This window comes from Pelodiscus sinensis, chromosome 1, assembly GCF_049634645.1.
Source record: "Pelodiscus sinensis isolate JC-2024 chromosome 1, ASM4963464v1, whole genome shotgun sequence".
NCBI classification, from domain to species: domain Eukaryota; kingdom Metazoa; phylum Chordata; order Testudines; family Trionychidae; genus Pelodiscus; species Pelodiscus sinensis.
In genome coordinates this window covers 73,192,281-73,209,081 of record NC_134711.1, presented here as the reverse complement: position 1 = coordinate 73,209,081, position 16,801 = coordinate 73,192,281, and the positions used below count along the sequence as shown (strand labels likewise).

General features: G+C 38.9%; 1 protein-coding gene across 2 annotated transcripts in view; it reads right to left on the bottom strand.

Annotated features, from left to right (window-relative positions):
- Positions 1–16,801, bottom strand: part of TMTC2 (transmembrane O-mannosyltransferase targeting cadherins 2) — a 402,268-nt gene that overhangs the window by 116,181 nt on the left and 269,286 nt on the right. For both annotated transcript variants that reach the window (XM_075932550.1, XM_075932545.1), the window contains 3 exons: positions 4,837–4,922; positions 3,447–3,631; positions 1,263–1,341 (listed from right to left, as the gene is read on the bottom strand). In XM_075932550.1, coding sequence (XP_075788665.1) covers positions 1,263–1,341; positions 3,447–3,631; positions 4,837–4,922 — 350 coding nt within the window. The remainder of the gene's footprint in view (positions 1–1,262; positions 1,342–3,446; positions 3,632–4,836; positions 4,923–16,801) is intronic.

The window sequence follows — 16,801 nt, the reverse complement described above, 5'->3', positions numbered from 1 at the left end:
GTCACAAGGAGGAGGGAGAAAAAAAATTCTCCTTGACCTCTGATGACAGGATAGGAAGCAATGGGCTTAAATTGCAGCATGGAAGGTTTAGGTTGGACGTTAGGAAAAGCTTCCTAATTCTTAAGAGTATTTAAGCACTGCAATAAGTTGCTTAGGGAGGTTGTGGAATCTCCATCATTGGAGATATTTAAGAGAAGGTTAGACAAACACCTGTCATGTATGGTCTAGAATTTTGGTGCTTGGTTCTGATGTGAATGCAGGGGACTGGACTTGATGATCTCTTGAGGTCCCTTTCAGTTCTAGTATTTTATGATTCTATATTTTGAAGAATGAGAGAAAAAAAACACTTTAGCTTCTTATGAAAAGAAACTAAAACTCACAGTTTAAATGAGGAGTGGGAAACCAAAGGCCTAGGGGCTCAGGGCTCCCCCCCCCCCAGCACCAGATGGTGTGTGCTCCAGCTCCTGCCCCCCGTGTGGGTGAGGGGGCAATGTGGGGGTGTCTTTCTCAGTTGGGGGCCACATCAGTGAGGGTTTGAGTTTTGTTTTTGTTTTTTGCTTGTGTGTGGCCCCCAACTGATTTTTCTGTGGGTCAATGGCCCCTGGCCCAAAAAAGATTCTCCACCTCTGGTTTAAATGAACACTCTCAGAGTGCACTGAGGCTCCTATTAACATTTTGAAAGGGCAGGTCAGTTTCCTCACGTTATTCAATTTTTTTCACCGCCCTTGCTATAAAACATCCACATTGGATTGAGAGCCCACTGAGACATGCTATTTAATAATACAATGTAAATATTCCTCTTGTAGTAATCTTAGTGATTCAGCATAGCCCTCCTGCCTGGTTGCTGCACTGTGCAGCCTCAGTTCCCTTCCTGGGTTGCCACACTGCCGTGACCTCACCTCCCCACCTGGGATGCTGAGCTGCTTTAGCCCTGATTCCCCTACTGAGCTGCCACAGCCCTAGCTACTTTGTTCCCCTACCATGCTGCCATCAACCCCACTGGGCTCCCGACTGTTCGAATCCCAGCTGCTGGGGCTCTCTGGTACAGGAACGTCTGTGGGGAGGCGCGACCTGTATGTGCTTAAGCATTTACTTCATATTGTCAAGAAAATCTACTGCTTTCACTTCAATTCTGAAGTTGGAATTTATTTATGGTTAAGATCTATTGAAAGAAATTAATTTGGTTCCAGTTGCATGACTAAGTATTCTAGTTTCACCCTGACTCCTTGAATGTCACTCTGTAATATTAAAATTGCATTTACCCATCATGTTGTATAAACTTTGTGGGGCGAACTGTCTTGGCATTTTCTGTATTGCTTCCTTGTAAACCATAAGGGCATCCTGAAAGGAGAAAGAAAAAACATAACTAAAGCACCATTTTCCATAGCACTTCTGCACACGTGAATTAGATACTAGCTACATTCCCAGAATGAAAACAAAACAAATGAAATAAATGCCTTCATTACTAATACAGTAGGAAGATCATATTTCTCATTTATTAGGATCACCAAGTGATGTGAAGTTCCTTAACACCAGACTGAATTATTTCCATTAGTGTGTCTCTTTCTTCCACATGGAAAAATGAAACACGTTAGCATACTCCCTAAAGTTCATTAATCTACATACAGATTCAAAATTATTAATATCGAACAGTGGGCAGAGGATTTTCAAATTACTGCTACAATAAGTACTCTCATAATAAAGTATCATTGCCTGGTATAGGCAATAGAATCCAGCTCCTCATTATTGACTCTTTGCTCAATGGGAGTACCATGGTTGAACAATGAAAGAAGGAGCACTCAGAAGTGGAGGAAAAGCCAAAATTAAGGTTCCTGTGTGCTTTTGTCTGTATGCTATATACGTGAATTGAATGACTGCATACAGCAGGCAGGCTGGAGATGCATCGTGAACAAAGCTGCTGCTCAGTAGTGGTTTTCATTCTCGATGTTCAGCAAGACCCTCATTCACTGCACACAATCAAAACTTTACTTTTTGTGAGTGGTAAGAAACCTTTGCAAAACATAATTGCTTGATCATGTGCAGTCCATTTTAGAAGATAAGCACCCCAGGAAGAGACCTGCCATTTATTTATCCTTTGAAGGCCTTGCTCACCCATGGATTTGTATAAAAAAACCACTAATAAATATAGTACTCTGTGTTCACAGCACAGCCACATAGTACATTGCTGCTCTATTATCTTTACAGACTGGTTAAAATGTAGACATAAAAATCTAACACATTAATAACTGTCATTTGAGAGAATTGGAAAAGGAAGCTGGATGTAAAGGATTCTGAACAGCATGTGCGAACTTAATCTTAAGCAGCGGAGTTCATCTGTTGCAATCAGGAAAAGTTAATGGATCATAGCTTCATGCAACTGCTGTTCTAAAGTATGTCTGGCTGCACAACAACAACATGACTTCTTTTTTGAACACAGAAACAGGTCATAATTGCAAACAAGGATGCATGCTTACTCCTTAACATCCAATTGTGAATTTCCAGGGGAACAAAATCACAACTCCTTCATTGTGCAGTCAACAGGACAGGAAAGACAGGGTGCAGCACACCACAACAGGAAATAAATGAGAATAGATTTAATAGTCAAGCCTTGTGATCACACACAGCTACCTGCAGTTTGTGCCTGTCACTGAAGCTTTTAACTTTTCCTCAGGGCTCAGTTTTTGGCAACAGAAAACTGTATTTAGTGAAGTGTACCCATACTTTTACATCAGCCATAACTTGCCAGGACAAAGCATGCATAACTGCAAGTGCAGAATCGCGGGCACTATCTGGGAAAATGCCTGGTTTATTTAAACCCAAGCACTGCCACCCAGCCAGCCAGACCCTTAGTATTTCTCCAACTAACAAAATACTTAACCGAAGTCTTCTCACATGTATATGCAATGACAACTATATTTACTGAGTCACCAGTGACTGAACTACTGTGTACTTCCAAAGCCAAAAATCATGGAAGTACACAAGTTGAGCAAAAGAGCCATGGACTCCATATTTGGGGAAGTAACAAATTCTCATCTTGTGCTTTTCAGGCTCAGACACACATACCAGTAGCTTACAGATATATCACAGCCATTTATGACAATAATCTCATGACACAGACCAAACTGCAGAAAGCAAAAAGCTGCAGGTTCGATCAGTTCTAATTCTGGCTTTAACACTATCTTGCTATGCATCACTACATAAGCTATTTAACACTTCTACATTTCTTCTTCCCTCCCTGTAAATGGTGGGGAATAATATTTTCCCACACCAATCTCAGAGGGGATTCCAGCAGCTCAATCAGTTAATATTTGTGAAGTACTTTGACATCGTTGAGGAAAGGTGCTACTGTATATAAATCATAGGTGTAATTTATTATAAGAACATTTGTGTGGGTTTGGGAGGTGAAGTGTTGATGTTTGCACAGGAGGAAAAATGTGCGTTCTCACCTCATAGTGTCCTTGCTCATGAAAGAGTTTTCCTAAATTATAAAGGCAGCTGGTAACAGAGCTCTTGTGAGCATGAGGATCTTTCAAATTTTCATCAGGGATTTCAGAACACTTCAGGAACGTCCTCCTGGCTTCCTCAATCTTTCCTTGATTCATGAGGATAATACCAGTATTTAAATAGGCAGCTGTTAGGGGAATAAACACATATTACATGTTTTAGTGGGGCTCCATTAAGTCATCATACCTGTTACCTGTTTTAAACCAAAAAGATATTCATATTCACAGATTATAAAATGGGAAGAAACCACCATGATCATGCAGTCGGACCTTGTGCACAACAAAGGCCAGGGGACTTCCCTGAAGATTGGCCAATGCTTTCATAGAAACATAACACTGGACAGATTTTTTTTTAAAGTGTAAGAAACTGAGAGCCACCTTACCTCCATTACACACATAAATAAATAAATAAATAAATAAATAAATAAATAAATAAATTCAATCAAGGGAATCCCGAAGTGACTCAATAATCTGCAATTAAAGTCTACAGGAATAGTATTGGAATCTGTCACTGGCAATAAAAACAGATCTTACTAGTAGAAGATTGTCCCGATTAAGGAAAAAAACAAAAAAAAAAGGAATTCCAAAAAGCTTGTATTAGTGACTCGGCGCATAAAGTCAGAGACAAGCTATCAGAAAACAAATATCAATATCATACATTTGAGTCACTGTGTCCATGGTTCACCAGCCCTTTCTTGTAAATGGTATGGGATTGTTTTCAGTTCAGTAGCTCATTATCTATCAGAGAAGAGATGCTGAACAATGGTGTGAAGAGCAAATAATATATTTTAATATTGAAAATCAATACATCTGTTCACATATACAGGACTTTACACATTAAATGGGATATGACTTTATAATATCTAGGCATGGACCAATTAGATTTTTGTTGATAAATGTCAGTAAACATCAATGTCATCATATAGACAAACTCGTGTAAAATATTTCCATTGATAATTATAAAATATTACAGACTGGCAAAAAAAAATGCTGCATTATAGGGAACATATTAGAATATGTTTTAAGGCTATTTACTTTCTATATTGTGAATATTGAAAAATTATGTTTTAATGGTTATAAAACTTTAACATTTTGAATCTCAACATCTATTGTCATCAAATAGTTTTAGACCTCCATAATCCCCACAATTGTGAAAAATTAAAATTGATAAAAATTGAAAAAATGTTGAAAAATAGAACAGGTATTATTAATTCAAATGACTAAAAATTAATTCTTCCAATCCTAAATATATTGTACTCTCTCATTCTAGTTTTAGAATCATTCAGAAATGAAGGAAGAAAAGACATTTTTAAACACCTACTGAATTACTTACATGCTAAAGTGGGTCTGCTACCAATCGCCAATTTATAGTAGTGCAGTGCTTCTGAAAACCTGCCGTTTTCCTGCAGCAGTAATCCTCTGTATGAGGGGAAAAAAAAAAGAAAAAAGAAAAAAGAAAAAGAAAGTGAATGAAAGTCAATGTTAATGACTACTTTAAAAACAGAGTCGTGTTTTATCACTCCAGAGGAAACAAAAGCATTAAAGTCAAAACTAACAAAAGGAAAATATACTGATTTTTATTTCAGAGAAACAATCAAAGAAAATGCTTGCTCACAAATACTAACTTTTCAGAGAGAAAATTACTGTGGTTGAAAATGAAAGAGGATTAATTCATAGATGTCAGGTGCATTCATGTATCTTTGTCTACATGGTTACTAACATGGAGCAATGTCAGCTTCCTAGAAAACTGGTAATTCATTTATATATGCAAAACATGAAAGATTTTTTAGGGCTAATATTTTTTATTCAGATAGAACTTCGTGAACTGCACTAAACCTTTCCTTTTTTTTATGACTGGAACGGAGCTGAATGTTACAAATGTGTTTGATATGCAAAATTTACCATCAACCACTTTCTGAAAAGGGTTTACTGAGCTATCTGATTAGAATATGCATGACTGCGTGTGACCGGTCAAATTGCTGACATGATGCACCTTCTATTCTATGACTGGATGACAACCTTTAGTACCAAGAGAAAGTGTATTTAAGAGACTGATATGTGAATACTACAAGACTAAAGACATGCATGCATATTAACTAAATTTTTGCTTTTCAAAAATATTCTTTTGAATTAATTACACATCCATTCATATATACATATACATAAGTGAACACATGCACACACATTCAGAACACATCTTTGAATGTTTGTGGAAAAGTAAAAAAAAATTCAATGTATATTGTTGACATGAATTCATGTTCAAATGGCCATTCCCTCAAACCTTTTCAGTATCCCTGAAGATTTAAATGGGTATTTAAAATGAATGGATTAATATGTTTAAAATTAAGATTTATTTTTAAAAAATCATATAATTAATTACTAATATAAAAGTAGCACAAAGGACTGTGACCTTGTTCTCCTAAGGCATGTCCCTGCTCGTACAACTGAACTACTAATTTAATCTTTATTCAACCACTAATGAAGTGGTTGTGACAGTTAAGGCTGCAAAATGTTTCTCCATTTTAGAACACTTCTCCTGTTTCCTTTCATTTTTACATTTTCACAATTTATTGAAATGCAAACATTAGGGTGAGTCATATTTGATCTCTACACAAAGCGATCACCTCGCCTACCCACCCTTACAACAGCCTGAGCAAAAGCCATTCTGTCACTTTTGAGCAAAGCCAGCACATGAGGCAGGGAAATACCTTTGTGCTATTATTCATTTATTTTATTTTTAAGGTATGTTTAGAATTGAATAGTGGGCTGCAGCAAATGTGGCTGAAGTCTGTAATTTGAAGTGTGGAATGACATCCTGGCCATAATTCTCTATAACAGAGCTAGTTGAAATTTTCTGTAATTAGATTTTATGATGAAATTTTGAATTTGGATTTTAACAATAAATTACTGGATTTTTATTTTGCATTATTGATGTTTTTCAAATGTGCTTTTATAACTGGAGCTAAGTAGTTTTTTAATTGATTAAAAAACTTGCATGTTATAATACGAAATTTAAAAATGAATCTTTTCAAAATGCTGGGTTTTTTTGTTTTGTTTTGGATCAGTTCTTCTTATAAGGAACAACTATTTTTTTCTTGGTTTCAATTGTCTGACAATGGGGTACCAACTATGAATTATAGGAAATTTCTTTAAAACTATATATAGGTGTGTATGAAACCAGATAAATGTACCACTATCTTTTAATACACCCTTACCTGCGTGACTTATAAATGAACATCCCAACAACAAAAATCCTGGAAAGTTAAACATTTAATCACATGCACAGTGTCATTAAGTACTGGCTTAAGTGCTTTGAAGATTCAGAACAGTTTTCAGGTGCTATTTACCTAGGAACGATAGGGCATAAACAGGAGAGTATTTGCAGTTACCTGTCATCTGTGAGCACAGAGATACTGATTATTAATTAATCAGATATTAATATTGATACATTATATATAACCAGATCTAAACACAATCTTCTCTTTCTGGCTTCAGTTGTATTAAAAATTAACAGTTCTCAGGAAAATGTGTTTCTTTTCCAACAGAATTATGATAAATTATTTTAAAAAATTTTGGTGTTTGCTCTTTCCATAGTAAAGAAAGGCATTGTGGCTTTATTTTACACAGCAAACCAACAATAAAGCAACAACAAAACCCTTTTTCGCTGCAGCCAGAACACACACATACATACACTCACTCACACAATAAGAGCATAAAAGTCTTGTGCGTAAATGCATTCCATAGGAAAATTAAGAGAGAAAATATTGATTTCTAAATCCTAGACAAGCAAAAAAAAAAAATCCAAACAACAAACTAAATGCAGTCTTCTCTGTGGAGCAATATACCCAGTGTTTGCCTTTTATCTTTACTATCTTCTTCATCAAGTACCAGACGGCCCCATACTTGCTCTAGTGTTTTCTGGCTAATCTAGTATTAAGTAGCTCAAATCACCCCCTCAGTATCAAGACTGCTTATTGCTAGTTGTCACATACTGTAGTGTGTAGTCTGAGTCAATGACAGCGAAACATTCATGTGCAACGTTTGTTTAAAGACACGCAATGGTTGTAAAAGAAGATTACTTTTGTTCCTTCAGGGGGAAAACAATGAATATTGCTTGAACTCTAGAAGACTCTTGGTTTCTAAGTTATTATTTATTTTTAAATACTAGGCCATTTTTTAAGTATAGCAACATGCCCATTGACTTCCACGTAGATTCAGCAGTGATAATATAACAAATGGATAATAAATCTAGAATTTTAGTTTTGGTTATATAGCACTTGCCCTTAAAAACTTCTTATTATGAGATTTTTAGTTCAATGACATAATTACTAAGATATAAAATCAACATCACATGATCTCGTATGAATTCTTAAGTCATCATGCTTTTTTGTTTTTGGTTTAATTATTTTTTTAAATGCTCAGATTTATAAAGCTGTCAGCAGGGAAGCTCTGTTGCAAATTCTGGATGAATTGTTGCATTCTGAGCAATTACGGATTAATTGTTGTTCAGCTTAAAATAATGAATTACTTTGGTATAATGTTTATACCATTTGGATTAAAAACACACTTATTTGTCATTATTACTGAAGTAATTCTGTTTTCAATGAATGCTTTATTACTAGCACTTTGGATTCATTGTATGCTATATGGTTTCTGTTTTTTCCCTTTGTCCTTCAGTACACAACACCTTTTTTCAGATATTCTACTACCAATTTAAGTTCATATAGATACAACAAGCTGTGCGGGTGTGAGATTGAATATTGACTTCCAATAAATAATTAGACTTTTATTTCTGTTTTAGTATGAGTCTAAGTAAAATGAAAAACTGATGTATATGACCTAAAGAACCTTGATTAGCTATGAAACTATCTCTTTTCCTATGTGAAATTGGCTCTGATTGACCTCTGCCACCTTATTACTTTCCTTGTGGCTTCTGACAACATGAGAATGAGTAGATTTATGTGTATCTAGTTTTCGATTCCGCTTAAACAAAAACAGGAAAGGATTTAAAGAAAAATTCCAAATGTAATTTTTCTAGATGAATAAAATTAAGTGGAACTTGTTCTGGCCTGTTTTTGAAAGATAAGCAGCCTGGGTCACTGCCAAAAATGAGGATAAAAATATTTAATTAAATAGATAAAAAGTTAAGAGAATGATGCTTGCATGAAATTGGAAACAATAATTTAAGCACTTGACTTGCAGGATGGCACAGTTATCACTGTCTTCCTGAAATGGCACTGGTATTAGTTAAGCTTAAGAAGTAGGTTTATTTCTGTCTTCAGTACAAAAATTAGCTCTTACCTCATGCATGAACAAACTAAACAGGCATACACACACATATTACAAATGCTGACTCTTATCCAACCTCTGTATTATACAAAGAGCCACGTGAAAAGAACGTGCAGGTTGCAAAGTCAAGCACTCCAAAGTTAGGAAATTCCAAGATACTTACCCACACAGTAATTCAAGTTTAGATGTGCTGTCTATTTCACTCTTGGTGCTACAGGTTGAAACTCTCTTCACCGGGATTCTCTGGATCGGCAACATCCATGGTTTGGCTCGGATGTTGTGGGACCAGAGAGTCCCATTGGAGGGCCAGCAGTAAGAATCCCTGCAGGGCTGGCAGGCAGTGGGCTGCCTATAGGGAGCTGACAGTGAGGCCACCCAGCACGTGACAGCGGGGTTGGGAACCCTGGCAAGAGATGCATGGGGCTGCCCAAGGAACCCGGCATGCGATGTGCGGGGCTGCCCAGGGCAGGGACGTAGTCGACTATCCAGTAAGTATATGCTTATCAAATAGACAACCACTGACAACTATTTGCTTCTCCACCCCTTGCTGCCTCTATCAGAGAAAGGCAGGGGGAGCAGGAGCTGGGGGGAGAGGGGGATTGGAGGAAGGAAGAAGAGGCTCCTGCCTGATCACTTGTGCTTTTTAAATTTATTAAGAGCCTAAAAGGTTAAAGTGCAGCCAGGGGGTTGGGGGGAGGAGGGGACCTGGCAACTCTTAATACATTTAAAAGGAAGAGCTGCGGGGGGGGGGGGGGGGGGGTTGGGAGCTAACCCCCTGTGGCTCTGCAGTTCCCCCCCTTATCGACTAATTGATGGAAATTCCATCGACTAATTGATTAGCTGATTAAACGCCATATAACATCCCTAAACCCAGGGTATCCCCAGTGTGCAAGGCATGGGGCTGCTCAGGAAACCCCGGCGCACGGGACTGCCCAAGGAGCCCGAGCGCCAGGCTGCCTGGTGGAGCCACAGCAGCAATGGCTGGCCAGCGGGTGGGTGCGCAGTGAGGCCAGCAGGAGGTGGGGAGCTGGCTGGAAGGCCAGTGGCCAGGCCGAGAGCCGGTGGCAGCGGTCCAACAATTACCTGTCCTAGTCTGGTAAAATCCCTCATCCGGGACCAATCAGGTCCCAAGTGTGCTGTACCAGGGAGGTTCAACCTGTACTGGACTCTAAGATGTGCTGTCCATATAGACATTTCACTATTGTTACCCTAGCATTCAAGACTGGAGACTTTTTGGCCAGCTGTATCCAATTAGCTCATTTGTACGCTGGTGCTCCTTGTGCTCTCTGGCAGGGCATTTAAGGGCAGGGTGTACCTACTTCTTTTAGCTTCCTCCTATATATAATATAAAATATACTGCAAAATATTTATGGGAGGACACCAAGGTCAAGAGGATGAAGAGTAGGCTGTGAAATGTACATATGGACAATATACCTCAAAAGGTAAAAGCATAAGAATAGCCATATCGGGACAGACCAAAGGTCCATCTAGCCCAGTTTCCTGTCTTCTGTAAATAACCAATACCTCATAGAGAATAGTTTTGTTCTTTGTAGATTAACACTAGAGTTGTTCTGACAATTCAGAGGGTGGAGAGCCACTTCCATCTTACACGTATGAGGAAAGAACACAGATAATTGGATTTGCTAATTTATTAAGTACTGTGGATGGAATGTACCGAACAGGTAATCATCAGGTGAGTCATCGCTCAGCCCCTGTTCCCAGCTTCTGGCCAACATAAGCTAGAGATGGTAAATAACTTTTCATTCTCCTTCAAGAGCCTGTTCATATGCACATTCCACCCCTGGTGACTCCCAAGTAGTGGATCATGACAGTGAAGGCAGGAGCTTGCAGTCTATGAAGGAAGGAGACTAGCATTAAACAAAACCAACATCAGCTGGAGACATCAGTAAGAGCACAGTGGTTGGTAAATGATGAAGGGAGCGTCAGGTGGCTTCCTTTACATATGTCTAAGATTGAGACATTGTTCAGGGAAGCTAATGAGGCTGCCTGGGCTCTAGTGAAATGCGCTTTCAACCCTGCAAGTGGGCCTCCTTTTTTATATACCCTAACAAGATTGCACACGCTCTGAAATCCGTTTTGTGAAGACATGACCTTACCTTTCAGTCCATTAGCTACAGCTACAAAGAGCCTCAGAGAAGATCAGAATAGTTTTGTTCTTTGTAGATTAACACTCGAGTCCTTCTGAAAATTCAGAAGGTGGAGAGCCACTTCCATCTTACACATATGAGGAAAGAACACAGATAATTGGATTTGCTGATTTATTAAGTACTTTGGATGGGTCCTGAGAGTCTCTTTATCAGCAAAGACAACCATGTGTGTTTGGGGGGCCTGCCAGGAAGATTTTTGGGGAGTGATGTAAAGCCAGTCACGATGCCATAAGTTTGAATAGAAGTTCCATAAGCATGGGAAGTACTAGGTTAAAGCCCTAAGGAGGAAAGTCTCTCGTGAAACCTTTATGAGTGTCAGGGAAGTAAGAGAAGACAGATTGGCCATCTGCTGGCTGATAACATAATTAAATGGTTACCAGCTGAGCTCTCGGAGACATTGGACCATTTCAGCTCTAGGAGGCACTCCTAAATTACTGGTATAGATGCTTCATGAAGGAGGAGTAACTTCAACCAACCTGTGGGAGAATCTTATTCCTTTTGTGGGGCATGTCTGATGGAATCTCTCCTGCTTTGACCAAATGTCGCTGACCAGAGAGACTTCTTAACCAGACAACAGACAGGGTATGAGGTGAGAGACTTGAGGTCTGGGTGCAGCAGCTTTCCTTTTAACTACGGAAGCAAGTCTAGTATCAGTGTTTGGCCTCAGACACCCTTAGGATATCTACCAACAAAAACTTCCTTGTCCAGGATGGGGCTATCAGTTTGCTTGGTGGAGTGTTGTCTGGCCTTATAATGTACTCTGGGAATTAGAAGAATGTGAAGGAAAGCATATAAAAGGTCCCTTATCCATGAGACCAGAAAAATCATCAGTCAGGGCTGCTGGGCTCAAACTTCTGAGGTAAAACGAGTTGTAAACAATTCTCAGGCCTACAAAAAGATCTGTTAGGAAACAGATAGGCCCATGGCTCTCCAGTCTTTACGCTCTGTGGTGGGAGAATGTGGGAAACAGAAGGGATTGTAGAGCTTAATTCACCAATAAACTGGTACAACCGCCACTGAGTATCTTCTTCCATGTAGGGTTCCCAATAGTAGCAGATATATTTTTTTTATATTTCTAAGGAAGAACAAACACACACTATCTAGGGTCCCAATGAAATTAGGATTGCCACCTCCCCTGAATTCCAAACTGGAGCAAATTTCTGCACCCAAAATCCCTCACTCCCTGTCCCATCCCAGAGTCTACACACCCAGCCAGATTCCTCCTTCCTGTATGTCAACCTCCCCCCTGAGCCCACCCCACTTACCCAGAACCCATAATCCCTCCCACATCCCAACTCCCTGCTTCAGCCTGAAGCCCCCTCCAAACCTCTCGGCTCAACCACCCACCTTGGACCCCTCATCTCTGTCCCCACCCCAGAGTGCACCCTGCAAGTAGGCATTGCTCCCTGCAGGGAGCTGTCAGTGGAGCTAAAAGACCAGGCTCTCAGCTTCCCACACTGCCCCTCTTAGGTTGGTGGAAGACTATACTATACTAGGTCAACATACCTTTCTATTGTAGACATACCCAGATAAAAACTGCTGGAACAACATAAACACCCAAGTATTCTGTTATGCCTGCTAATTTTTTTTTAATAACCAAACTTGTTGCTGCTACCATATTAAAGTCCTTAAAGCATAGGGCTGACATGAGGAGACCCAAGTGGCTGATGATCAGGACTCTCCTTGTCAGCCTCAGTCAGCTGACAAAACTGCGATAGAAGCCTAATATTGAGCTATCTGCAATTTCTGTAATATTGAAAATAAGGTAGTGTAAGGCCCAACTTAATCTCCAGAGAGATCACAGGACATTTCGCTAACCCCACATCATGAAATGCAATTTAGATTAAGCTAGCCAAAAGAAAAGATTTCTAACTTTCTTGGGAAGTTTCAGTGTTCCAGCAATTTCAACATATGGCTGCAAATACTCTCCCCCAAACTAACTATACAATATATACTTCTCCTGCGGAACAAGCTTTATACCCAACTTCCTGTTAAAGACGATATAAATTCTAAATGATAAATGTCTTACACACAGGAGTTATAACAAGAAGCAATGGCTGGAAGCTGAAGCTGTACAAATTCAGTCCAGAAATAAGGTACTAATATTAAGTGCTGAGCTAATCATTTAGTTGTTCCTTATCCTTCCAAGCGTCAGGTGATTTCTGCAGCTAAATTTGTAAATGTGAAATCCTCTCTCTTCAAGTTGGTCAATAAATTTAAATTGAAGTTTTTGCTACACAGTGACTAAAGTTCCAATGGACATATAACATTTTTCTTGAGAATCTCTCAAAGCAATTTAAAACCATGATTAATTAAACCTAACATTCCTAGGAATGAAGGGACTTGGCAAGGAAGCACACGAGTGGCAGTGCTGAGAACACAAATATAACAAACTTGAGAATTATTAATTTTTCCTTCCTATGAAATAGGCATTTTTGTGGTCAAGTATGATGCAGGGAGCCAAAAGTAAAGCCACTGAGTAGGACTAAGCTGCCTGGTAAGGTGGGAACTTAGACCATGGTTCAGAGGTAGAGAGACATGTGGAAAAACTAAAAGCAATGAGGTTAAGCCTTCAGCTCTGCATCAACTGAAGACCACACCCTCTTTGAGGCTTATAGCATTTTTAAAACCAAGAGAATATTTGCCTCATGTAGGAGACTGGTAATTGAACCATTTCTTTCCTATTCCTGATGATAGCATGATGCCACCCACATCCCCTCAGGTGGTCCCAGGCCTGAGAAAAGGTCACGAACCAGCAATAATTGCCAGTTCCTACACACTGTACACCTGGGAATTTACCAAGCCTTTAAAGGGTTAACATTGGCTGGACTCTATTTAACGTTTTATGAACTATTTAAACACTGTTTTATTGTGTATGAGGGCTTGTTTCACCATCTTCAATATAGGAGATTTTGTTTATTCTGGTTTGAGTTGTGGGAGGGAGGGACGGGAGAAATAAGCTTGATGTCATGACTGGAAATTTATTGTGCTTTATTTCATTGAAGATATTTTAAAAATATCCCCTCTGAAGAGCCCAGAGCTCATGTGTGAGGTTTAACAAATACAGAGATAGTTCGACTCATTTCCACTCTCAACCACATCTTTTAGGAGTGGAAGGTGGGGGTGGGGAGAAAACATTCTCCCTATAAACTACTGATTTTCTCTCTTAAATGCACTCCCACACAGCCACTTCCTCTGCACCTTCAAAGCCAACACCTGCGGAGAGAGGTACCTTTGCTCTAAGTCAGTAAATGTCTAGCGATAGGAAGACATTTCTTGAATGAAAGACCATATCCAGATTACACTGCACATCAGCTAATTCATCTTTACCACTAGCTAATATGCCCTCACCATCTGGGACAGATGACAGAAAGAAAGGCAGTTTCTCATATGGCCAGGATACAAGTGGATCAGGCTTGTTTATACTAGTTAGAACCTTGTGGAATGGAGAGCTTGGGGAGTTAGCAGCTGCAATACCAAGCAGATGCAGGCCGCTGCTAGAGCAGCACAATTTGCAGGCATTAAATTTGCATCCATTCTTTTTACTTCCCTGGGGAAAGAAAGACTTCATAATGCAAACCTGCCTATGAGAGTACAGAAATTAAAGAACTTGAAATCTGTTGGATGAAGCAGAACTAGTTTAAGCATTCAAGTGAGTGCAGTAAGACAGGCACACAAAGGACTTCTGGTCCTTTTACTAACTTCCAACCACTGTTAAGAAAAAACAAACCAAACAAATGATAATAATAAAAAGGAAAAAAAAGTTATTTTAATATACTGTCACAATGCATCCCCTTCAGATTCACTTCTTCAGCTAGCCTTCTAAATTGAATGGACAATGCAATGTTTTGTTTTTTTTTAAGCGAGGCTTATATTTGAGGGAAACTAATACATTTTCCAGAAGACTAGAAATGTCTGAATCATTACTAAATTTTGTCACTTCCCCCCTTTTACTTTTGAGTTAAATTTTTCTTTATTCTGTATCTGCTCTTCAAATGTTAATTCATGCATGGAGATGCACCTTCAACACCAAATACAACTATGCTGGAGTGTGTAATTAACATATTCATAGCAGTAAACTACTCTCCAAAGTACTCATGTAGAACAGACTATTTGCACACACATCCACACAAAATTACATCACTCCTGGATCTTTAAGTTCTCAACATTAAGAGAAAACTTTCCCTATTTTGCTTGACCAAGCAGAATAAAATTCACAGTGTTAAAAGCATTCAAATGTTTGTTTTGTGTTGCATTGTTTGCTTTTAGTTTTTGTTTTGTTTCAACCAAAAGTTATTAACATTAATTGGTACATCATTCTTTCTTCAGCATTAAGAAATAGCTGTAAAATACAAAACAGCATGTCAACATTCTGTCAACTTAGTGCAGGTTGCATAGTACTTGTAGTTTATACTGGAGTAATTCCATTAAAGTCACTAAGACTGCTACTATTAGACTGCTATACCATAGGACTGCTACAATAGTAAGCTAGTCCTCAGTGTGAGAATTGGGGGCAGAATTTGATCAAGGAAAAAATAAAGGCAGATCATCTGGAAATAAAATAAATGCATTGGTTTGTAGAATATTCATTACGCTTTTCAGTCTAACAGTATCTTGATACATTCCCAAAAATATCACTTGTGTATTGACTGCTATTCCAAGACACTTATTTGGAACTTGTTTACTTGTTACTCTCAGACACTTATTTGATGGGGCATCAGTACTGCAGAGAGCTAGATTTCCATATATTCTACCCTTGCACACAAAGTAAAGCCTCCTTTCTCCCTTCCACATTGTGACTTCAATCATGCAGGGAAATGCCACTTGTCTGATGTTTCAGAGGAGTAGCCATGTTAGTCTAGAATAGAAAAAACTTCAGCTATGAATAGTCCTGCAGCACCTTAGAGATTAACAAAAAATATAGATGATATCATGAGCCTTCAGATCTGACAAAGTAAGTTGTGCCCACGAAAGCTCATGGTACCATCTATATTTTTTATTAGTCTCTAAGGAGCTGCAGGACTATGCAGTGCTTTTTTTAAGACTTGACTGATGCTGTCCTGGGGGGTATGACTAAATGGACAGAAAAGGGACAGACACAGCTGGCATAAGACTTGCTGCAGTCTAAGGCAAAAAATAAGAAGAGGGCCCCTTCCCTGCTGAAAGCCAAAGCTCTTTACTCTTTTTGCCTTTTTACTCCTCCTTTTGTCGGCTGTGTTGATTTTTGGTCTTTGTGCATTGGATTGACCTTCCCCTGAACAAAGAGAGCTGATATGTGAGCACTTTATGTACCTAAGCAGACTATGTAACTTGTGCACTGAATAGGACCCAGGATGAGAGAGGCATTTGGTAAATGCAGTTTAAAAGAACTAGCAAAACCTCAAGGGTGGGTCTGGTTAAACAAGCGTTCGTTTTCAATACTGAAATACTTAGCTGAAAGGATTAGGTCATTCAAAATCGGGGTTTTCAATGTTGCTTGTGAAAATGGCTGCCCCGTACTGTGGAGAAAACTATATAGGTCTCACGAAGGGCCACCGGCACAGATTTATATATTGCAGTAATACAGTGTTGTTCTTCCACATTAGTGAACGCTAATGTCTTAATGAAATGAGACTTATACAGACAACTTCTCTGATTATTTTAAGAGACACATTTAAGTTGTGGTTTTCTATACATGAACAGCTGGCAGGCAAAGCACTGTTCCTTTCCAACTAGGTTATTAACAGGTTTACACTCAGTGTTGAAACAAAATCTAATATTTTTTAAAAAAAGGAACCTATCAGTGTGACATCCCCTTTTCTATTTTTAAACTTGGTATCCCACATCCTGAGTCATGAGAAC